General features: G+C 33.3%; 2 protein-coding genes across 9 annotated transcripts in view; one reads left to right on the forward strand and one right to left on the reverse strand.

Annotated features, from left to right (window-relative positions):
- rau (RA domain-containing protein rau) overlaps positions 1-4069 on the forward strand; it is a 30247-nt gene extending 26178 nt beyond the window's left edge. Inside the window, exons 3-6 of the mRNA XM_011632415.3 lie at positions 108-364; positions 1030-1093; positions 1376-1624; positions 1989-4069. Of these exons, the coding sequence (XP_011630717.1) occupies positions 108-364; positions 1030-1093; positions 1376-1624; positions 1989-2360 (942 nt within the window). The 3' untranslated portion in view covers positions 2361-4069. The remainder of the gene's footprint in view (positions 1-107; positions 365-1029; positions 1094-1375; positions 1625-1988) is intronic.
- Positions 4070-4489: 420 nt separating this feature from the next.
- Positions 4490-25774, reverse strand: part of Ca-beta (Calcium channel protein beta subunit) — an 89625-nt gene continuing 68340 nt past the window's right edge. For 5 of the 8 annotated variants that reach the window (XM_089082472.1, XM_089082474.1, XM_089082477.1 and 2 more), the window contains 9 exons: positions 23323-23439; positions 21853-21972; positions 21558-21768; positions 20689-20786; positions 18970-19106; positions 18483-18648; positions 17955-18324; positions 17275-17307; positions 4490-13792 (listed from right to left, as the gene is read on the reverse strand). In XM_089082472.1, coding sequence (XP_088938598.1) covers positions 13614-13792; positions 17275-17307; positions 17955-18324; positions 18483-18648; positions 18970-19106; positions 20689-20786; positions 21558-21768; positions 21853-21972; positions 23323-23439 — 1431 coding nt within the window. In that variant the 3' untranslated portion in view covers positions 4490-13613. The remainder of the gene's footprint in view (positions 13793-17274; positions 17308-17954; positions 18325-18482; positions 18649-18969; positions 19107-20688; positions 20787-21557; positions 21769-21852; positions 21973-23322; positions 23440-25774) is intronic. The other 3 variants (XM_089082473.1, XM_089082475.1, XM_089082478.1) reach the window with 1 other exon arrangement.

The following is a 25774-nucleotide window of genomic DNA, read 5'->3' on the forward strand; positions in this document are numbered from 1 at the left end:
AAAACAAGTTATTAATAATAATGTTTTTAAGTAATTTGTACTGATAATTTAGTTACTGATATAAACATTCAGTGCATTAATGAAAAATTGATATTTTCTTGTTGCAGACCACCATCAAAGTTTATGCCAACTGCCTGCGGCCAGACATCGAATATAAGACTCTGAGCATCACTTATGAGACGACCTGTCGCGAGGTCGTGCAAAATCTTCTAAATAAGTATCGCATGAGACATCGTGATCCCCGGTTATTTTATCTGACCATGGAGGTGATCGTGAGGAGAACCAATGTGCGCACTATCTTGCCGCTTGACGAAGACGCGAGGCCAGCCTTTCTGCAGTCCTGCCATCCTCGTGGCGATTCCAAGTACATTTCTTACCTACTTTTGTACTTGACCATCGGCCCTTTCGGTTTCGGTCGGCTTCGTGACATAATTTCAGGGCTCATGACTATAAACACATCCCGTAGGCCGTCGAGCACGAGCTAACAATGGTCGACGTCCTCCGCGTCGCTCACCAATATAATTCTTGAACACAGTGGTCGCGTGGGTCGCCGTAATCCTTGATGTACAGTTCGCGAGGAATATAAATACGATTTGATTACGAAAGAAAATGGAATTTATGGAATTTTGACGGTGGTCTCGACTGTAAATGTTAGAGATCGTTGGAAAGAACATGAAGATATTTTTAAGATTCCACGTGCGCATCGTAACGCAAAAGTTGCGACATTATAGTAGATGAAAAATATTTACAACTCACTAATTTGTGAAAAGAATGGTCGTAACTCTTTAACGATTAAAACGGTTCATTTACGAAAGAATCTCGACCGATGTTTTCTTGGTACTCTGAGACTTCCGGTGAGACTATGCGCGTAATACAGGACGAGAGCGTTTGTCTCCCGACACAAACCGGTGCTTTTACATAAAAATAACGCTCGTTGGTGCCCTTTGAACCTACCGACCTACTACTCCTGTCGGTATCGTGGCATCTCCGATGCATAAACTTGTGTGCTTACATTCTTCTTGTTTGCAGGTTTTCCTTGCAGACACGTCGTGGCGGACTCATCAAAATATACGACAGCGCACTCATGTCCGGGGTAAATAAATTTGTCTTCTCGCACAAAGAAAAATATATAACAGACTACATTAGTAATTGAAACTTTGATATATATGCGTAATAATATCTCACATTTAAAAAACTTATAATGTATAATAAATTATTTTGCATAATATTAGTAACTTTACGAAAATAAAAAAATATATTGAAAACTAAAATTTAAATTATTTTGAAGCGTTTTTGCGATAAAATTATTAATTCAAATAAGTTTTCGTCTATACTGCAGTAATTGTGAACAAAACTTGGTACTTATTGTTCACAGTCTAAATACAAGAGCCTTCTGGTCTCGGAGCAGACCACCGTAGACGAGTTGATCCAGATGTTGCTGAGTTGCTATAGCTCTAAGGAACCGGTGGAGCAATTTTCTCTCTACGAGGTCTGTGAAGGTGAAGAGTACCAAAGGAAATTACACCCCGATGATTCCCCACTCAAAGTCACACAACGGTGGACCAGCGCGGATCGACATCTTCGCATTAGGCGCAATCCAGATTATAACCAACACAGGCGGAAGGTATGACAGTAAATTTACTAATTTAGTAGCATTTAGGATACAATTTTTTTAAAAATATCTTTCGCTAAAATAATATATTTTGTATTATCTCCGATATTACATTATATATCTTGGAAAATGTATTCGCGAAGAAAAATGTAAACGTCATTGTTTATGATACTTTGTCTTCAAGAGCTTGTGTCATGTAGTGAGTCAGCTTTGGCGTCTTCTCTGCCATTGAGAAGTAGACAGTACGAGACACTGCACTCAAACAAAGAAATCATATAGTCATAATAGCCAATCCGTATAATTACGTTGTCATCAGAATTATTCATAAAAGCTAAGTAGAAAGTCAAATCTGTTACACAATCCTATGTCGTTTCAGAGTATGTGGGCGTCGGACTCAAGCATCACCATGGCGATGTCGAGGCTGGATCTCCACGACAGTCTTCCTATCCACTACAATTCAAGAATCGAAAATAACAATCATTTGAGTCTACATCATCTCGCTGGGAAAACCAGTGTTACCGCTAACAACAATAACAACAACAACATTATCCATCGGGATCAGCATCACTCGTCATTAGGGTCCATCAGTCAGACATCACGAATTGTCGTATCCCATGGAACCGATCTTCCGCAAGTACAGCTGCCGCGGTTGCAGCAATTCCCACAGAGCGTTCCGTCGACGCCAATCTCGTCAAAACATGTGACTGCCTCCTCCTACGCCGATTACGAAAATTATCTTTTTATATAAGAGCCGAATCGCTTGCATAAGCGCGAGCTTATGCATAAATACGATCGAAACTAATAGAAATTGCGTTGATCGCGAAAGTTCACTCCGCAAAACGGTCAGAGTTACCAGAGACTCTCGTTGGAAATACGAGAAAAACTTACGTTGCGACTATTCAGTAGCCTTGTCTTCGTGTGTAATATTTAGATTTCGAATACTATGAGCACTATGAGGCATGAGCAAACGTGTATCTTCGATTTTTCTTAAAAAAAACGTAGCTTGCCTTCTTTGGTCACTTTTTAAATTTCAATTATATTGTTATATCTATTTCGATTTATTATTTTGTTATAATAGTTTGATCAAGTCTATTAAAAAAATTTTAAATCGAAAAGAATATGGTAATTTTCGATAATGTTACGTTATTTAATTAATATTTTAATAAAAAAAAGTATCAATTTTTTTAAACCAAATTTAAGGCGAATTAAATTGCAATATTTAAATGCTCGTTTGCCGTTTGTATTTCAGCTGATCAAAAGCTGATAACACTGAACAAAGAGAATTTACGATATTAGTTATAGTAGCAAGGGGAATTGTACCAAAGGTAGACATATAAAATTTTAGATATGTAGTATATATATATATATACATATATACATACATATATATATATATGTGTGTGTATATATATATATAAATAATATGTTTATAGAAACGTGTAAAACTTACCAAGCCTGAGATATGATTTTAATAATTTTTATAAATATTTGTTTAACGTTAAAAAATATAATAAATCGGTACCTTAAACAGTTTAACATTTTCTATAATATTAATCGGAATTAAATTTAATAACAATAAAACTTTGCATATTCAATAATAAGATTTGCTTGTGTGGAACGATTCAAGATGCAATAAGTGATTAAGAATAAAATATTATTTATTTATGTAATGTGAAGAATATGTAAAAGACGTTTAGTTAAACTCGTCTGAAAGAAGATTTAAATTATTAACAATTTATCTATATCCAAAATTTCGTGCAATCCGGCCAGCTAAGATATCGGACATTTCCTTATATTCCTTATATGTAAATATTACAAGCGAGAAGAATTTATGTAACACTCGCTGTTATCGCATTGATTAGGATTGTCGCGAGAAGTTGTAATAAACCATTTTCAATAGTACATACATGCGTACATACTTATCGTTCCTCTTGCAATCGCCTGTGATTGCAGAAATGTAATTTACCAAACGTCAAAATGGTTTATAGTCACCGATTGTAAATCATATTTCTCTCGCTATTGCATGGGCAAACAATTTTATCGCATTGAATAAACATCTGAAATTGCTCGAAACGCTTTAAAAGTCACTATGCGAATGGTGATTCACGCAACTTCATTGTTTTCACACGGAGGAACTAAATGAAGACCTATATCTTCTTACCGTAGTGCGTTTTATATTTTATTACCAAAGAGTTTTTTCTCGGTACGATACGTATATGAAAATATAGAGTAACACACACGTGTGTCGAATACGGCAGCCGAATGTGCATTTACCTACAAGAGTCTTTGATGTGTGTACGTCGTCAGTGTAACGTTGTGCGTCGATGAGACATAATTTCATATCGCACTTATGTGTCGAGTTAATGTACCTACATAAAATGTAAATATTTTTTTTGTATTGTCTATTTGTATTTTATAGGAGAGAATATCGAATAATGATTTATGTGTCCTAAATCATATTCTGTTTTATTTTTTGCCTTGCGTATAAAATCGCCTTGCGTATAATTAGAGTACGAAGGTTTATAAAATTTCACGATGAATTACTTTGCCGATCTGAAATATATCGTTTGCTCAATAATATCAATGATAATAGAAAATTTCGTTGAAATTAGAAACAACATAAAAATAATTGTGTCAATTACATCGGGCTCTCTGTGAAATCTCACAAGCTTTAGCACTTTAATTGAAAAATATTCATATCGAAAATACTATTTCGCTATTTCTCTTCTCAATGATAAAAGCTTTTATTTATAATTCTATTAAATATTACTTCCAGTATTTTTTACATAGAATCACCGAATATCGTGTTATTAAAATGTTTTTCTGTTTTAATCAGGGGACAATTTATTTTAAGAAAAAATATAACGCGTCTCGGTGTTATGTGATGATAAAAATTTTATTTACAAATGCGACAAATGTAGGAATCTGGGTACCAATGACATGTGGGAGAGAATCGATCGGCCATACGCTATGACGACATTATAAAATGTGCTTCTTTGCTTGTTCTCATTTTTGCTTCTCGTCTCTCCGAGACATCACTGGCAAAGGAGAGAATCACTGAGATGTAACAATAATAATCTTTACATTAAATACGATTAAAATCTAGCTATTTTAAGGACTATGCGGAATTACAATAATAGAAATATTTGGTATCTCGAGGGAGAGGTCGTCCTGTTGCAGGATCTTTCGGGGGATGAGGGAGGAGGGATCGGTAAGTAGGTGGAGCGTGTCAGAGGGGGCTGGGAATATACTCCTTTCTTGTTTAATTTCAAAGGATAACATCACAGCATTGACATATCAACATCGAAACGATCAAAGCAGCACGTCCCTCAAAAGTCACTGAAACATTTGACGAGCTTTCGTTTTAAATGATATTTCCAGTTCAATTTCCAACAAAAGAAGACGTCATATTTTACTCGGAGACTCCCAAGGAACGCGTTGCAACGGTCGTAGCGCTTTTCTCATTTGCTATAGAACAATTTACAATATCTCGTTAATTAGACGTCTCAATTCCGTCTCTGAACAACTGCACGCATTATATGCAAGTTGTATTCTCTCATTTGCTCGTTCGCTCGCTCACGCACGCATGCATATACTTTCGTTCTTTCTCTTTCTCTCTTCTTTTCTTGATTCACTTTTCATCCATCTTGCGATCATTACAATTAGATGTACAATCAAATAGTATTAATGTGATTGACACAATCCAACGCGAGTTTACAAATAATTCTATCTCTCTCTCTCTCTCTCTCTCTTTTTTTCTTTATCATTCTCGCTTGCTTTCTTCATTATTAGTGCAACAATAGTGAAATAAAGCTCTTTTCTCAAGGAAAACAGTTGGATCGCGGGTGGGTCACGTGGAGCATTCTACCACGTGTTGAAATATCTGCGTGTTTATCAGCGGACCACATGATCGCGCATTTGTGTGACAATAATATAGATAATATACAGAGAAAATCTTTGATCCGACGAACCAGCCACGAAAGAGAATTATTGAGGACGCTCGCGCGTGCACGAAGTTTATCAGTCCTTTGACACGATTCCTACACACGCGACAGAATTGCATCTAATCCTCGTACAAGCGCTAATCGGCCCGAATTAATAATCTCCTCTTACAACAATTACAAAGTTCGAATTCTTCAATAGAATCTATTAATATCATTGAGAAAGCTATTAAGATCATTGAGAATCTATTAATATCATTGAGAAACGATTTTATTCTATTAATATTTATTAAGAAACATGTTTTTATTTTAAACAAATGCTAATTAAGTATAGATTCATAAAGAAGCTACATGCATGTTTTGAAATACTTAAAAAGTTACAAATTAATAAGATATAAACATAGAGTACTCTTTGCAATATGTTAATTAAAATATTTTGAATATTTGAATCGGTATCATTAACTTAATAAAATTTATTATCCTAATTCCTTTTTTTTTAATTTATATTTATTTAAGAGCAAAGATAGATCAATTCGGGTCGCGACACATCACGCTGTAGCAGTCTTACACCGCATTTCCTCTCTCTTTTCGTTATATAGATATACTTTCGAAACCACATTATACCGTCAACAATATTATGGCGAATGCCATAAGCCTCGATACAAGGACAGGCATTTCGCAATATTTTAAACATACTGAGGAGAATTCGCATTGACCGAATGTCTCCCTCGCGTTCAATCGCGAGGACACCTAAGGCCTGTGCTCAATCCTCGTTTGGACCTTCCAACCATGTGGGGTTACATTCAGTGAACACGTGGATGGGACGAACGAGGGAAATCATCGTTGACGACGATTACTAGCATCGTACAAGTTATAAAGAATCAATAAAAATCCACAACATTTAATGCCTCAGGAAGGTTATAAGTCACCCTATCTTAAAAATCTGCATAATATCTATATAATCGAATCTCTTATTTCATCACCGTTACTTGAACGGAGAGATGAAATGACTAGAATTATTTTACGCGAATTAAATCGCGAATCATAAATAATTAGTAAGTAATCTATCAATAAAAATTATCTGTCGTCCCGAAGAGATCTCTCGATCGTTCCCACAATTCATCGTTTCGATAATCAAAGAGATTGTCGTTGACGATTCTGTCACAATGAATTTGTTAAAATTTTACATCCTTGCGCACAATGTATGTATAAAGTCAAATTAGATCCGCGAGTAGCTTCGAGATTTTCGATCTGATCGTACTCGAAGCTAGAAGTGATCTCTTAACCCCATCGTCTTACAAATCCGCGTGCACACGGTGCGACAAAATACTTAGTCGTACAAGCAACCATCGTTTAGTTATCGATACAATTAAACAGCATCAATCAATCGTTAAAGTCTTTTCCGTTCCAACAATTAAATATTGGGATTCATAACTTCGCTAGCAAACGCATCGATCGCGCGAAAGCGACTTGAAGCACTCATCGACGATACCAATTAACTAACTAAGCGAATAATTATTATTACATGCACACAGTGCGAGCCAACGAACCAAATCCCACGCAATTATCAGGTCAGTTTGCACCCTACACGTGTAGAGTTTGTACAACAAGTACAATATCGAAAATTCATTCTCGTATTTCCAGCCTTCGTCTCTTTCATCTAACGTCGATAGAATCAGTTTAGTCTTCAGAAAATTCGTATGTTCCCAATTCGACTTTCAGTGTTTCGCCTCGCCTATGATCATCCTCGATTAGCTCAGAGCTTCTTATCTAACATAATGCCTAGACGACGGGGCTCTCTATATGTTAAATGCACTCTTTATAAGTCATTCGCTCGAGTCGTCGAATCTCGAGAAAATTAAGCTTAAGAAATGAAAATTATATCTTTAGGTAATTCACGCGTACAGTTTCTTCCATTGCTTCAGTCTAAAATATTTTTCAACTTAATATTCGATTAATGTTCGATTTAAACTATTGTAAAATGAAAAATGTTTGAAATTTATTCTATATATAAATGTAGCTTCTAAGACAATAATTTCTAATTTTATAAATATTCTACAAAAAATTTTATCTGTTTCAAAATTCGACGATACGATACGATTTTTGTTCCAACAAAGTTTTCCAATGAAGTTTGAGTCAATCAAGTGTAGTTACATGCAGAAACTACGAGCGTCGATCTAAGCACTTGTGATCGAAGGATGTAGGTATTTTTAGGATCATTGCCATCAAGCTATACATTGAATTCTCGGCGCTATTTCAGCGCTACGTAGATGAAATATTATCAACGATACTGAAAGTAACGAATGGATCGAAATCGCTAAGTCTTAAACTCAAATTTGATAAATTGTTTTCGCCGCAAGTACATTTCCTTTAGCTCTAGAGGAACGTTTTCATATGTGTAGATGCATGTACATGTGTACGTATATGAGTCAATGTACTCATATTGAATTTTCATCGCTGTTTATATTCTGAGGAGTTACAAAATATTATAAAAATTTTCTTCTTGACAATTAAAAAATATCTATAAGATATTACATTTTGCACAACTATAACTATATTTTACGGCTTTACTTGGACCTGTGGTCTACAAACAAATAGAATCAATCAATCGAGCGACAGATCCTCGATCTGCAGAAAAACGCTTTACTGAATTTTATTATGCTATATAATTAAGTTTACGACATTAAATTTTTATAAAGAATAATATTCTATAATAATATTAATAATATTCTAGCCAATATATTTAAACCTTATTTTGTGCATAAAATTATACCGTATAATTGATTTGTGATATTTAATAAGCGGAAGAAATAAAAGTGTCAGTAGCTCATCAAAAGCATAAGCTAAGTTTTAATAAATAAATAATATAATAATATCACATAAATAATATATATTTTTTTCTAGAATAGATGCAAATATTAAAAAATTTTTTTATTCATTAAACCATCGCTATTTTAACACGTTTGAAGATTAGTGAAGCGGATTTCTTGATATCGAGAATACTTGTATACATTTGCATTTCTTCGGAATGATCTTATTTGACATGAGAAATGAACTTGTTATACGGAAGCAAAAAAACAGTATAACTATTTTTTATACGGATTCACAGCGATCATGACGAAATATGTTTTACCTAATATGTACAAGTCTGGGCTGCGAAAGGATTTCATGCTTATTTTGAAATGTATCGCATTCAAATTCGTTTCAAAGTCATGTTGAAAAGTCGTGTTACGAAAATTTTACATCGAAATGATTCAGCGATGATTTCAATCGTTTGTTAAAGAATCAAAACTTCCGCTGCTCTCGACTTTCTTATATTCGAACGCGTTAAATATTTATATATATATATATATATATATATATATTTATATATATATATATATATATATATATATTTATATATATATATATATATATATATATATATATATATATTTATATCTATAACTCTTTTTACAAAATTTCTCCCTAAGATAAACTTTACATCCTCAACATTGATAAGCGATATTGGCGCGATAATTCGCGTCGGCACCAAATCTCATTTTGCGAAGCTTCGAGATGCTTCAGAGAGGCGGATATCTGTATAAATATGTACCTATCTAAGATTTAAGTATTAAAAAAGACAAAACGAACATAGCACATGATTGAAGCATGCGCAAATCATATTTCACTCGTTTTTTATTTCAAAACATGTATGCTCAATTGGTACCAATTATTAAATGCAACAAGATATTATGAAATATAAAGTTTTAATAAAATCATATTTTTTTATATTAAATTTGCAAAATAATATTCTGGTTAGCTTAATTACGATCTATCGTTCTTTTTCTCTTTTCCTTTTGTTAACAATTTTATTAAATTTATTTGTAAAAGTAAGGATATTTTTTGTTATATTCTTTTTTAAAAACTTTTATTTATATAAGACACAATAAAAGGCTAGAAATTGATACCAATTAAGTATGTATCAGATACTATGACTCAATCACAAAAATCAGTTTTCAAACTCTACATTCTTTGTCAATCATACATCATACATGTCTATCTAATGCCTAAATACTTAACAAACAACAAAGTAACAAACAAAGTAATTTACGTGATATTCAAATCACATTCAATTAAATATTTCGCAATTTTCATAAATGCATCAATTGCAAAAAATGTGCAAAATGTATTTATGCCTTTTAAATTGCGGCGACTAGAATAAAATAAAACAAGCATATATTTTACTTTAACACCAGATGACCGAAAATCGCATACTTTCGAAAAGTTTCTTCTCACACGAAAAAGAATAGTTAATTATTACTCGATTGTGGAAAGAACGTATGAAAACCAATCCAAGATTATCCATATCTAATTTACGCTAGTTTATACAGCAACATACACAATGTAGAATACCGCTAATCAAAAATACGGTATTTGCACGCATCACCGCATACAATATTTAAGAAAAATTTCTGCTTAATTATCCTAATGACTTATGCCGATAGCCGCGATCTATTCCGAGCTACTTTGGCTGCGAGAACGCCTCAAGATGCTTGTAAGTTTTATTTGCATCAAGTGTTACTTTTACTTCTATGTAGGATAATCTTATCGTCCTAAACGAGAAATATTTCGCATACGTGTCTGCAAAATGGATCGACACGATCGATCTTTTTTACTTTCTACCACAGTCGGTCGGATTGTTCCACTTGCATCGAAATCGACGAGATATCCGTGATGAGCAATGTTACGAATTACAAATTTTCTGTGATGCAATAAATATTTAAAAAAAATATTTTTAGCATAAAAATGAATTAAAGATTTAATTACAAGTTTAGCTGAATGCCGATTCACAGCGTATCGACGTTGCATGAGTGAATATATTTGAATGGCATTCATTCAAGGCTTCTTACAATATTTACGTCGTTGGTGGGAAATGTGAATAAAAATTTGTGATACTTGTCGCATAAAGGAATACTTTCAATTTCTAAAACTGTCTCAATTATCTTTGAAAAGCAAACCAATTAAACGTTTTACAAAATAATAAATATAGTATATCAAGTTGAGCGAGAAATGTATATAATGCATATGTTAAAAAAATATAATTATGCTACAGCATTTTAAATTATACGTATAATTTCAGTCAAGCCAAGTTTTTATTCACATCTTTAAACAGTCATTTTATTTAACCTTCTTTTTTTCTTGGTTAAAGTTTATCGTGTGATATAGATGGATTACTTGTGTGTACAATATATATATATATATATATATATATATATATATATATATATACACACACACACACACATACTATGCACACAAAATGTTTTTTCTTTGGTATGTATTGTGTATCTTTGTGTAATGTATAGTTTTGCGTAACTTCAGTAAAACGTATAAACGCATCGCAAAACTACGTGCCAGATGGTCGACGCGCTTCAAAATCAAAAATTTTCCTAATTAATGCGCGTAAATATCTTCTAATTTTGAATCATAAATCAAAAATTTCTTCAGAACGCTTCGTTTCTACGTTAGTTTGTCTAATTTAATTACGTGATTGATGGTAAGTATCACTACGTTGATCGTTAAAATCGCTTCAGCTATATCCATTGTCGCGTGATAGACGACGGGTTTCAATTTCTAACAATTTCACGATCAAATTCGAGATTGCCGAGCTGCATCCATTACAGATCGCCCTTCAGCGATCATAAATTATGATGAATACATTGGCTATTACGATCGACGATCGAATTAAAATATATATAGTATATATATTTATATCCATGATCAGCTGCGAAATTTTATTAAAGCCCCCTTCTTGATTATCAGTGGATTGAACTGTTAATAATATTATCTGTCAACTGATCATAGATTATTTCGCTAGACAATCGTTAATTTTATTCAATGAGAATTATAATGATCATCATTGTTCCCTATAATTAAATACTATGAGAAAAGACAAATCTCTGCTTTAGATATATCAATTATTCTCGATTATAAGAAATATTCGATACCGTGTCGATCGCCGATCGTCGATTCGACATAGACTTAGTTTTGGGGCCCGGGAGGAATCGGTGCAGGGATTTAAGGCCCCAGGGCTCTTTCACTCTATTTCGAGTGCACTTTCTATGTTGGTCTCCTCGTCCCACGCGATTGTCTCGCGCGTCTACTAGTGTCGTTGAGCTGATTCCGCGAATGGGGAATTTGTCCTGCATTTGTATACTGCATGGACAAGAACACCGGAAGATCATTTTGAATCGCTTCTGTTAGGATAATCAGGATAGATTATCCTAACTACCGTTAGAATAATCGTTTGTTCAAACGATTTTTAAACTACGCTCGAACCTTAATTGAGCGTTCGTGATAGATAATCCTCTCTGCTAATTGAAAAATGGTATATAAATATTAAAAGAAGTTCATCCTTATCGCTATAATTTTGGAGTTTGGCAAACAATTTATGTCCAGAATTAGAGTCCATTGAAGATATAGATGAATAGAATGTGTGTATGTGTGTGCATATAAAGAGTTTTGATTAACAATAATTAGTTGTATATTATTTTTAAAATTATTTTATTAAAAACAGTTTAAATTCATGTGTTAGAAAAATTATGGAAATGTAATTAAAATCGATAAATCTTTTGCTTTATATGTTCTTGATTATATTTGACTTTATCGAAAAGGTTCGAGAGTAAGTTCTGTAATATTTTGCGTGAAAAATGTATCGTGTTGATTTGATTAAATATATGAACGACTTTGAGTAGTGTACTTAACGAGGAGTACCGAATGCAGTCAAGTATGTATACATTTTTTTACAAGATTATTCCATAATGTTATTTTTCTTTCGTATAAAGTAGCGTAAAAGATGTTATGTAACGTGCATCTCGAAATGATGCGTGCAGTTTGTCATGGTCAGCAATTATTACAGTGAGCATTTGACACGTTTGGCATAGTATGCTTAATCGTTATGACATGTTGACACGTTTCCTCTATATAGCATAGAGAGTTCTTAAGCATTCGTTATTAGACAAGTTTCAATGGTGTTTGTGCGTGATAAGATAATTCGGTAGTTGGTATGATTAACGAGTAGCGTGATTCTGCAATCGTAGATGACATCAGAATAGTAGAACGTGATATGATCGGGGCATTGATTGGCGAAGCGAGACACGACATACGAAGGTGAAGATATGTTTCTATATATAATGGTATTCATCCAGCAATGCCCAAGAATAATGCTCTTGCTTTCGATTCTTTGCAGTTTGATGATAAGTGATTTAGGTTTATTGGAATGAAGATGTTTTGATAATCACACGTGCACGCTATTGATGACATTGCACATCATAAGAAGAAGAAAAAGAGAAGAAGAAGAAGAAGAGATTTCAATGTTTTATCATCAAACCGTTGTTGATTCATTATTAATAAAGTATAATTATACAATTGAATTGATTGCGAACATTATTAAAGTATTCGGTAGTGTAAAAAGGAATAATAGCAGCAGTATAATATAATAGTGTATTATTACGGATGTAAAAGCTTTCGGAAGATAAGAATGCACGCTTCGAGCATGCCAAAAAATTCTCCAACGATTATCGCGCAACTGAATCACGTTCTCTAATCAAACGGCAATAAAATCTGACAATTGCAATTTATTTATATGCTTTCTAGCGAGCAGCGCAAAGAAAAATGTAAGCGCGAAATGTTTTTCGAGATTAGCGTGCACGCTGCCGGCGACTGATAGCGAGATTCCTTTGTTGAACAGATACGCGGAGATGAATCGTCGACGGTTGCGAGATCGTCGAGGTGCGTCCGGATAGAATCGATATATATGGTAGCATATCTTTTTTAGACTCGTTGGTAGTGTGTGCTGTTGTCAGCCGATCTGGATTTCCGTATTCTTCTTTTCTTTCTTAGCGTATAAAGTAGCGCGACAGGAAACAGCCCCACTAACAGAGCGCAGCGATCTTATCGCGAGGTAGCGTTGCGCACTTCCTAGCGTTCGGTAGCGTTACCGGGAGGCGAGCCCGCTAAAGGGCGGTGGTGCGCAGGTGGGGACAGCGCTGAAGCGACAGGCCCCGGGGCCCCAGCTCCTAAATAGCATTAAGAGCACGCGAGTCCTGCTGCTGGCGACGTCTCGAGGCACCATAATCGACGCCGTGTTCCTCCTCGCCGTAGTCGTGATCCATGCGATCTCCCCGATCGCGATCCATCCGCTCCAGCCGTGATCTTCTCGTTCCACCGCTGACATCTCCAGCGCCGTAACTAGCTCCTGGATCAGGATACGGAACAAGATTAAAGATCGTAATTTACAAAAAAAAAAAAAAAAAAAAAAAAATAACGAACGTTATTCGAACGTTAAAATCTCGCTCGAGTATAGCTTATAATTTTTACACACTTTAAATCTTTATTATTCCTTTAAAAAATAAATTTATTGATAACAACGATTAGAAGATATAATCTGATGTAATTTTTAAATTAAAAAAGATTATTAGTAACAAAACATAAGATTGTATATTTATGTAATCATAAAATTTTGTTTATAAATTTGTTTTAAATAAAGAAAAATTTTTTATCTTAGAAAATAATTGATTGAACACATTTAAACTTTATCGTCAAGCTGTTTAAAAATAACATCACTCAAACTCTATTCTACGGACAAATGAACATCATCCTGATTACTGTTATGAGTAACAACGACAAATTAGAATTACATCATTCCAATCAAATCATTCCAACATCTCACGCAAAAACTAAATCCATGCAAGCTCTAAGCAAAAAAAGATTAAAAAAAAGAAAATACAGCGCAAAGACTCCGACGTTCAAACTACCGTTGCGCAGGAACGCAGAAATCGAGAAGTAGAAGAATGTATTCGTGTACTCCTTGATGAAGCGTCATTGACAGATGATGTAATTTCGGAAACAAGGAATAGCGATAAATCACGCGAAATGATATAGATCGCACACGATCCACTTTGAGGGTAAAGAAACCTTTCATAATCACTTCTGTCCTCTCGACTCACGCGGCTACGTCGTTAATTTTTCTCGTTAGATAGTATCTATTCTATAGTCCTATTCTATGTAAAAAGGGGTTGGTGAAGGGCTTGCGAAACATATTAAATAAAATATTTGGCTAGGCTTCTAATCTTGATAAGTTAAAAGTTTCTACACAAAAAGAGCTTAATGGAGATATTATTTATATGTATTATATTATATATTTAATTAACAATTAAGTATTTTAAGGTAAAAAAATTGAGGTTCATGGAAATAAGATAAGATATTATAATTTAGAAAATAAACTAAACTTAAATTTATAAATTTATAAATAACTAATAAAATAAAATATAGGAAATTTATGGATGATTTATGAAATTATGAAATTATTTTATAATTATAATAATTTAATATTAACATTCAAACACTTTTAATTTTAAAGAAAAAGCATTGAATAATTTGCAATTAAATAGAAAGCATATCGTGGCCAGAAGTTTAGCCAAAGTGAAGTTTCATTGAAATAAGGGTAAGAAAATAAAATTGGATGACAATTGGTGTAATTGCGCTAATATAATAGCAATCAAATAATTATCAAATAACCTTTTCTAATATTTGAAATAATCAAAATATTAAAAAAAAATTTTTTTAGTAAATAAAATTATGTAAATAAAATTATTAGTAATTGAAACATATGAAGTAAAGTCGGGGAAAAAAATTAAAATAGGTTTAAATTTGGGAAATCATATTTTTGCAATTTTGTATTTAACAATAAATTTTTAAATGTAGACTAGAGATATAATCATAAGATTTCCCTTTATGCCAAAATCTTACAATTTTACCATGATAGGAAGGCTTTGATTGCTGTCTATAGCGAAAGACTCCATCGCATAAAGAAGGATAAAGTAATAGGAAAACATAAATCATTTTCTCTGCTCGGGAGAAATTAAATCGGGTCGATTCCGTGTTTCTGGGCCCATGCACCAAACCCATCTGTACTTACTACGCGTCCTTATTTAGGTATCTCTATATACAGTCTCTTTAATTCTTTCAATCCTATCCACACCCGGGATTAAATATTTACGGGCCGGGCGGAGCGTACAATTCGGCCAGTTTATGCCGCATAAAATCGCATCTGCGATGAAGCAGGAAGTAGAAATGGCCACACAATGACAGGTGTGTCCCGCGCTCGGGCCTTCTTAACTCGAGTGTTTCGTCTTGCTCTCGTGGTCACCGCGACCATAGTTGGACTGTTTTCGGATGACTCCCGTAGCAGCCACCGCCTCCACTTTTACACGTAAACAAAGAGAACATCGGAGTCAGAGCTCATTATTGATGATAATCGAACCGATAATCTGTGCGTGCCTTCCTGTACGCGGCACTTTCGCAGGTAAAATTTTTTGCACTTATAATAAAGGGTTTCGAAATTAACGAGTATAAAATGAGTTCGTAAAAAAGATAAATAAAAAAGAAATAATATCAGATGTAGATCCCTCATTAGATCCTCCTCTCACGCGATCGCGTAACTGCGTAATAGCTTTGGTGTTAATTCTGCATAATTTAAAAGCACGCGTGGATTTAAAAAATTTTTTGAAATATTCTTAATTTGCCTAAAACACGAATAAAAAATAGATTAAATTATAAATATTTAGTATTGGACAAAATCAATAAATTTTATATGTTTAATATTTATAAAAAGAATATTAAAATTTTTTTACACACTAGACACTTACATTTACAAATATTTTTATTATTCTTTTTCTTCCTTTAAACATGTTAATATAAATTTTAATAAAAAAATCCACTCGTGATCGATGACAAATAGCGCAGTGCACGAAGTAAGTTGCAATTACATAAAGTAAGCATATTTAATGATTAAATATATCAAATATATCAAGAAGGTAGGAAAGTTTTTGCTGACTGTACGAAAAAGTTGGGGAAGCGATTACACATAAAATAAAAACGAAACGTAAAATTTTATTCGCACTAACGGAAAAGATAAACGCGCCTCAGTCTTACTGCATTGGGTACAAGTTCATATCGACTTGTACGTTTGATCTGTACATCGCCACTGAAAAGAAATACAACGTAGAATAATATTGATCCAATGATAAACGATTACACAATGCAAAGACCACTTTAGTCATCAGTATTGCCTATTCGGCGGAATAAAAGTGGAATAAAATGCGAAATTAAAGAATTAAGCCATAAGAGCTAAGCCATATTTTGTGATTAACATACATCCTCTTTATAGAAATAACTGTTTAATATATAACATTACAAATAAATTAAAAATAAAATTATACATCAAAGTCCATCTAAAATACATGCATAAAAGAATTGTACATTAAAATAATTTATAAACAATAAGCAAATACATTCATTAATGTCCAAATTGTATTACAACAAATATTAATCCCATATAATTAAGAAAAAATTATTCAAAAATAATGTAAATAAAAGAATTATATAATTTTTTTCGAAAATATAGTATACTGTCATATTGGTATAAAAATCATGTAAAAAATTGTATTGTGAAATTAATACCACATTAAAATAATAGAAATTCTCAAATGTGTATATTGTGATGTATAAATCTTATGATAATTAAATTGTATTGACTAATTGCTGTTGGTAGATTTTTGAGAATAGGATTCTATTACCTAAAATAATTGCATACAATGTCAACATGCAAAATGCTAAATAAAGATAAAGACAAGATATACGGAGAGTGCAAAGATATGCTTGAAAATATTAGGTTACCTCTCCGATGATAGTAAGGCTCATGAGGGGCACCTGAGAAGGCAAGAAGAAAATATCGATTGTTAGTGACAAAATTGGGTCGTTAGATTTTTGAGAAAGTTAGAAAATGCGAGTGATGTTTAATGATATTGAGTGATATTGAGAAAACATATCTCGGAACACACAAAACATATAAATGGATTATGTGATATTTTATACGAGATATATTTGAAGTATTTATGAGATATATTTAAATGTATTAATAACTTTTTTTATAGATATCATTTTTAGAGATATCTTGAGTAAAATTTATTCAAAGCCAATATTTCGATTTTTTAACCATAAACATTTCCAAATATGTTCATAAACGAGTTCGATTTTCAGTGCCAAAGACGTCAATCGACATATTACGTATGGGTTTGCGTCATGCGATGTCGTTGCCAAAAACGATGAATCGTCATAAATCATCGTCGTTTTTACATTGTCTCTTACGTCTCTCAATGATTTTGGATGGATTTTCCACAAGATCATTATCAAATGGTCAAAATATTGGCTTCCCCGAATACTGACTGATTCTATATGTGCTATTAAAATCTTCCTATTGTCCCGAATTCCATTATTGTACAAGACGAAAATATCCTTGACCATTTTGAAATTATTTCTGTTTGACTATAATTTTCTCGGTATATAAATTATGATACCTGATGGCACACGTTGCGTATACGTATCCGTCGGTACATCAGGTGCAGGCACGGCACGTGGCACCGTTGAAAAATCCGGCGGATGTGTTGCCCTCCAGTAAGCTTCCAGGTACTCGGCCACATGTTCACATGCCTCCTCTAATTGATTCTCATCCAGGATAACATCGAACATCTCCGGCGGACATTGTGCCAGCTTCTCCGCGGCCACCATTTGTACGTTAAGATGACGTATTTGCGACTTTCCTCGGGTCTTGATCAACCTTTGTAGAACTTTTGGCGAAGAAATCTTCAAGTAGACGATCGTGGGTGCTAAGCTGGTCTTCGCTAATTGCGACGGATGATTTATAGTATCGCAATCCAAAACAACCAGCTGAAATTGCATATAGATGCGCTTGATTAATTTATTCGAAACAGATTAAAATTCGTATTGAAATTATTCCTAGAAAAACTCATTTGCAGTATTCAAATAAATAAGTTAAAATATATATAATATATTAAAACTTTATTTTAGAATATATTTTTACAAACCTGGAGAGTTCTAGCAAGTTCGAAAATTCTTTCGATCTCTTGCTGAACCTCTGCTAAACAACTACTCCTACTGGTTGACCGCTCCATAATTGCTCTTTTAGTTGGATTATTCAGTAACGATCTCTTCGCTAGTGATATATCTGCCATTACCCTTGTTATAATAATTCTATAATAACAAATTACCTGTTACGTATCTCGTAGTATAAAAACACACAAGTTTTAAATATTTAAAAATTTAACATGATATATTTAGTATATATATAACATATTTCAACAATAATATATGAAAAGAGAGAGATCGAAGATCAGATTTAGCTATGTAAAAGCGTAAAAGGAATTAATGATAAATAACATCTATTTTTCCTTGTTAGTTGAGAAAGTCAACCAGCTTAAAATTAATATAGCTATCCGTTTTTTCTCGTTAGCACCAAAAAGAGGTCAGTTTACATTAGAGATAAAAATGATGTCTAAAGAGTCAGTGACAGACCTGCCTTCGAAGCGATGTTTCAGAAAATCGAAGAGAGCTTTCTGCATCATATCCGTCACTTGATAGCCCTTGAGTGACGGTCCAACCAAAACTACGGGCCTCATGGAAGGTACCACGTCGTAGGGAGTCGTCGTTTCCTGAAAATCCAAGCAAACGATTAGTTCGACCAATCAAGACGAGGCCCACTCGCCGGTATCGGCCCCAGGATAGTCTCACTTACGTAGGACTGCGTGAGCACGGTATGCAACATTGAAACATTGAAATCAGTTAATGGCCACGTCGACTTGACACATGCGACCTCCTGCACGGCCAAAGTCCTTCCTTAAACGTGCAAACGCCCACGGGACATCCTCTTCAAGCACCGAAGGTACTTTGGCCAAGCAGCATGTTAGTAACTACGATATCGAGCTAAGGTATTAACGGCCTCCTACAGACTAATCGTTTTGACTAGATTCTACCTTATGGAACGATTTTTGCCGCGACACGCGGCCCCGGGTAGAGATAATCACTGGTCAAACACTATGTGTAGTGATAACGAAAAAAGTGATCAACAATGTATTAAAATACGTGGAAATATTATCAGTCGTTTCTAGTTATTATCTAACATTTAACATTATATATAATGACATTTCCGTTACAAAAAATTTTGTAAAACACAATGATTCTATAAATTGTTTGTAAAATTATGAAAATTTTAATAAAAAAATTATTTAATTCACTTTAATAACAATTTTATAATAATAATTTTATAGAAGAGATACTTTAGGTATAATAAATTTATTAAAACATTTTTTCATTTTTATTATTAAAATATGGAAAAAATATCAAATTTTCTTTTCTTTAGAAATAATCTTTTTATATGTTTTCCCCTCCAAAAATAAAGATTTATCAGATCACTTTCTAATTGTTGAATTTGTAAACCATAGATTGTCGATTACAGTTCACACAATATCACAATATTGTTGATATGTCTAATTTTTCTAAAAGACTGTAAAAAATTCAAAACCGCGCTTAAAATCTTTATAATAAATATTATTAGAACTAAATATATCTAATCTTTAAAACACAATTGTAAACACATTATGTATTACAGAATTATAAATTTAAAGAAATATGATACTAATTATATTTATATAAAGAGAATTGTGATATTTTTTAGCGTCGACTGATAAATTTTAACATTTTAGACAATGTCTGTACAAAAGTGTTTTTAATCATCCATCAAATTCTTGACATAATATTATCTCAATATTTTTGTGTAAAATTTCATGTTCTTTTTTAATCTGATAATTTTTATAACTAGAAATATGAAAATAGTATTGCTTAAAAATTGCTATAAAAAATTGCTTTGGTATAGACAGAATCTAAAGTCGCAAAGTCGATTATTAGATAGAAACATTAAATAGGACTGTACGTCTAACTAGCGTGAGAGAAATGCATCATGCTATTGAACACGGCTATTATTGAATTGTAAGAAAGAGTATTAAATAAACTGTCATAAGCAATAATCAATACCGAAGCAAACAATTCTATACTTGTCAGACATTTTTTTTTTTTTTCATATCCCAGTGAGACATTTATTATTGTGCATGACATCATTGAGCATCACGCCAGTTTAGTGTGCGTACAGCGTCTAATTAAAGTGTAAAAGCTCAAGAAGTGAAAAGCTGTGCGTGATGCGTTAGATATTCGCGATAGCACGGCCCGCCGAGCGTTTACCGGCTTCTTGAAGAAGTTCTTCCGTTTTTCCTTAGCGGGTGGGGTCGTCAGAGTCGCCTTGCCGGGTCGCACGTTCCCGACACTATCGCTGTCGTCACCTGTCAAAAGAATACATTCGAGATTACTCGAAATCTTGTCTATATTTTGAGCAATCGACGAGTCCCTCTTTCTCTCAAAGAAGCTATTAAAAAGCACTCAACTGATGTGATGCAGCCTAGAGATAATTTGCTAATATATGCTATGTGTCTCTGCTTATAGTAGCGGCTATCAAAGATCAGCAGCCAGCTATAGCAGTACTAAGAATCGCATGTGTGTGTAATGAGTGACACGAATACGGTGACTTATTTCGATGATTTTAGCAGTGAAATGAAAATTAATAGGGCGTGTAAAGCGAGAGCACAATAGTGAATTTTTTTTTTTCGCGAGAAAGTAGAAATGGAGAAGCTTGCATATCTCTGTGTAAATCGCAAGAAATAAAATAAAAATTTTAATTTTTTAGTATTAATTTACTGTCAATGTTGATATCTAAAATGCATTAAATGTATTAAATATTTTAGAACGAAGAATATTATTATTTGCAAGTGTGCAGTTTTATTCACTTGCAAACTACACAGAAATGATTTCAATCTAAAGTTCTCGAGACGATATAAGCACTCGAAGCTGATGCTTGTATGTCTGAAATAGTGGGATACTTAGGATCTCAAGCGAACGTTATTCGTCACATTTTTTTTTAACGACCGGCCTGTAGCAACGATCCGTCTGCCTGTAATTCACTGTCGAGAATCAAGCTGAGAAAGTTCCCGATCAGGTACACCGAATTGGGTACACCGTGAATTTTGGGGGAAAGAAAGAAGGACGTGCTAGGATACCTGGCGTAGGTGGTGTGGAACCACGTGAGGGCATACCACTCTCGCCAAGGTTCCCTGAAGACCCTCCTCGCGTCGAATAGAGCCCCTTCGTGCCTCGCGCAGCGCTCGCCTGTAACCTTAAGGCCTCCAGCTTCACAGGTGATGGGATGAACCCCACGTCGCAATTCTCTTTCACGAGCCTGCCGATCCACCAGTTGTTGTCGTACTTCTCCTAAAAGCAAGTATCCGTTTATTAAGAAAGAAAATTTGTACAACAAAAAGAAAATACTACTGACAAAAGAACGTATGCTTGTACCTTGATGTGAAGAAAGTCGCGGACGTCAAAGCTGACGGCCGAACCGTGAACAGGTGAGTCATCGTCGACGGATCCGTCATAGCTCACGTTAGTCCTCACTGCAAACGCTACCGGCTTCGACTGAAATATAAATAAAAAATTCACATGAACGTAAACGCATGTGTAATCAGCTATTTTATCTTGATTCATATCGACAAACGTTTTAATTCCTACGTTTGCCGGTCACGCGATGCAATATAGCATTTTAATATCTAACAATCTGTTTAAATTAATTAATTTTATTAAAACAACAACATTTTAAAACAATTTGCTTTATGTAATTTATTCACGATTATTTTCTCGCGAAAAGTATGCCAAATTATGATCGTCAACCTCGACGACAAAGGCGGTATCGTCTCCACGTACCACCGCGCTTAGTTACGTATCATCGTTCCCTTGCCCGTGTTATCGACTTTTCTATCGGGTCACGGTGCAACTCCTATATCGCGACGTGTACATAAACACGTATAACTATATCGCATGTATGGAATGGAAAATAAAAGCCGGCCACACCGCCAACGAGCTTCACGGCCGATCGACACATCGTCAGCCTATGCGTGGACGCATTTTGCTAGCGACAACACATCGTCGCATCAATAAAGAATAAAAGAGTATTGCGGGAGCTTTTCATTTTTATTGCGACGAGCTCTGTCCCTCGAAGGTCGGTCTCTCGGCAATCAATATCCGTTCACCGCTAAGCCGAAGAAGACTGAGTCGATCAGATCCTCACATTTGACGTTCGTGCTATTTCATAATATCATTCGCGTTTGCCGTTTGATCCCGCAATCTGTCGTTATATAATCCACTAGAAGCGAAAATTTTTACAGGTTGAATTTTTTACCCAAATATTTATAAATGTAAAACTTATAACGCAACGTTGTAATGCAAGAGAGAAACGTTATATTATAAATATTTTATCGTTTGTAATTACATTTTAAATAAAAAAAAAAAAGAACATTTTTTATCGAATTTGTTATTAGCAAATATTATCTGTAATTTGCTAAAAATTTATGAACAAAGTTTAGTACTACGAAAAATGCCTCGTATGCACTTCTCTCGTAAAACACTTCTCAATACATGACTACCATATTCAAGCATTACTGTCGCATTACTCAATTGCAGATCTTGGATCGTATTTCTTCAAAGATTTATCTTTATGGCTTGAAATGAAGACTTGAAAAAAAGTTCTGCGAAGAGTCTGATTGGCACTTTCGGTTTCTGTCTTTTTCTATCATAAACTTGCAACGCAATCAACTGTGTCGCTTTCTCATACAAATTCATGATGTTTATAACACGGCGTAAAAATACGATAGAGATGATGAGATATCCACTCGATCGATAGACGATGATCCAGCACGCGCGGAATAATAAAAACGGTACGGAGCTGTGAGAGCAGAGCAAACTGGAGCGTACGAAGGATCAATGACTTACTCTGGCTTTTTCGAGTTGATTGAGGGCCTGCCTCTCCTTCTCGCGTCGCAAACTCTCCTTCTCCTCGTCCAGCGAGAGATCCGAGCTCGGCTGCGAGTAGTTTGAATCCGCCGAGCCCTGAGAGAAATCAAACAAGTCATCCATTAGAGATCTGCGAACTTTGGTATGTAATAAAAAAGTTTCAAACTTCAAAAAACTTCAAAAAATGTTATTATTTCTTTACATACAAACTTCAATTAGAGAACTTTTCTTGTTTGACATTTTGATAATTATTAATAATTTTTTGTAAGTCTTAAATTTGGTTTTAAGTTTTTTTTCTCGTGACTCGTGATACTTAATCTCGAAAGTTTCTTGTCAAAACTTAAATAATTTTGTTTTTAAAGAACAATATCAAGATCAAGTATATCAATTCATCTCTATTATAGAATATATAATGGGCAAATTATTTTGGGGCAAATAATGGAATTTTTTAATAAAATATTTTGTACGTATCACTTATAATAATCGTAATATATATTGAATGATTTAAGTTTACTTATTAATCATTTATAGTTTTCTAAAAGTTTGTATTAACCTATTAAATTAATGTTAAAATGTATTATATTTTTTGTAAATAATATAAAATTGCACAGCATTTATTTATTCTATATAATATAACGCTGTGACTTTGTCCGCAAGACCGTGACTGATAAAGTGCCCTACAACGCAGTTCATTACGTCTATCACGCCCTACAAGCTTTGACGTAGATTACCTTGTAACAAAGGAAATCAGTCTAGCAAGCGTTAATTAGTTCCTGTTAAAATTAAATGAATCGATCGAGCATAGGAAAGAAGACTTACGCATGCTCGATATTCGTAGTCGTAAACAAGAAATTGAGACCAGCATGAACTTTGATTAATGTGTTAATGGAACCTAAAAGTCAGCGATCACATTAATTATTATTTCACCTGATTTAATGTCACAGATGAAATACCCACTTCTCGATTGTCAAATACATGTAATATAATCACATATTTAATATAGGAAATTTTTAACAAGTTCCAAAATTGTCATTTTAGACGTATCCCTCCATATGTCTATTTAGCACGTTTAAAAAAGGTACACTTCTTTATTTAATCAAGATATAAGTTATATTTTTTCACATTAATTTCTTTTATCTTATTTTTATGTTAATAGTATAATTATTATTTTACAGCAGTGGAAATAAAGGAGTGATACATGTAATAGTGATACATGAATTCGTTCAGTGACGATGAAATTTTTTTAAATATATTACTTTTTAAAGAAAAAAAGCAAAATTATAAATAAAATATTTTATTCAAAAATGATTTTATTTTCTATTTTTTGTTCTAATAATATTTAAGATCGAAATGAGAATTCTCTTGTATCATTATATTTAGTATTAATAATTTTTGTTTAATTGTTCAATTTATCTTATCACACTCAGCTTATAGCCTACGGCTAATACAGTTAACAAGATTGCTTCCATAGGATTTATCTTTTCTCAAAGAAGCTTTTCGATTAAACTCACTCGGTGGACGTGTCGTAGCCATGCCAACGACCTTCATTCATGTTCAGCTTTAATAAATGTAAAGATATTCGTGCTTGTGCAAAAGAAATCTTGAACATTCTAATATTTATAAAATAAAAATAGAAGACTTATGAAAAAGAATGAAGTGAAGAAAATATAAAAAATGTATTATAATTATCAATCATAATAAAAGAAATATTCATCGAAATAAAAAAGTATCTAGAATATCATGTTATATATTTTAATTTAATTAATCTTATTTTTTCAATGTCTTACTAAATTGCATAAAGATATATAGGCAAAGTTCAAGATATATAAGCATGTGAGTGTTTATACATTTATAAAGGCATTACAAAGAGAATATTTATGTGTGTATATAACGCGCACACTGTGTGTGTGTGTGTGTGTGTGTGTGTGTGTGTGTGTGTGTGTCCGCGCGCGCGGAGAGGGTGAATGACCACATCGATAATTGTGACACTCACATTATTTTCTTTTAAAAATCATTTGCTATTGCTATATTTTTCATATTATAAAAAATCGTAATAAAAACCGAAAGCATTAGCAATTATTCTATATTATTTTAGAAAACGGGAAGCGTCGATGTTTAGCTATATGATTTGATAGCTAATTAAATAAACATTAAGCTAATAAGCAGTCGAAACATGATTATTCCGAATTTGTACATTATAAATCATCGAATGATTCAAATTATCTGCTCAAAAAAGCATTTAGGAAAATAATTATTGACAGAATTATAGTTCAAATAGAGTTGAGCTATTTCTAAATATTATATTTCTAAATATTCAAATCTTAATAATTTAAAAATAAAATTGAGACAAATAAAATTTCACATATATAGAAACATAACACTAATATAGAAATCAACTTTTTTTATACTTCTTTTCTTTTTTTATTTAATA

Source organism: Pogonomyrmex barbatus, unplaced genomic scaffold (assembly GCF_055798465.1).
Source record: "Pogonomyrmex barbatus isolate J1 unplaced genomic scaffold, ASM5579846v1 scaffold6, whole genome shotgun sequence".
Taxonomy (NCBI): Eukaryota; Metazoa; Arthropoda; class Insecta; order Hymenoptera; family Formicidae; genus Pogonomyrmex; species Pogonomyrmex barbatus.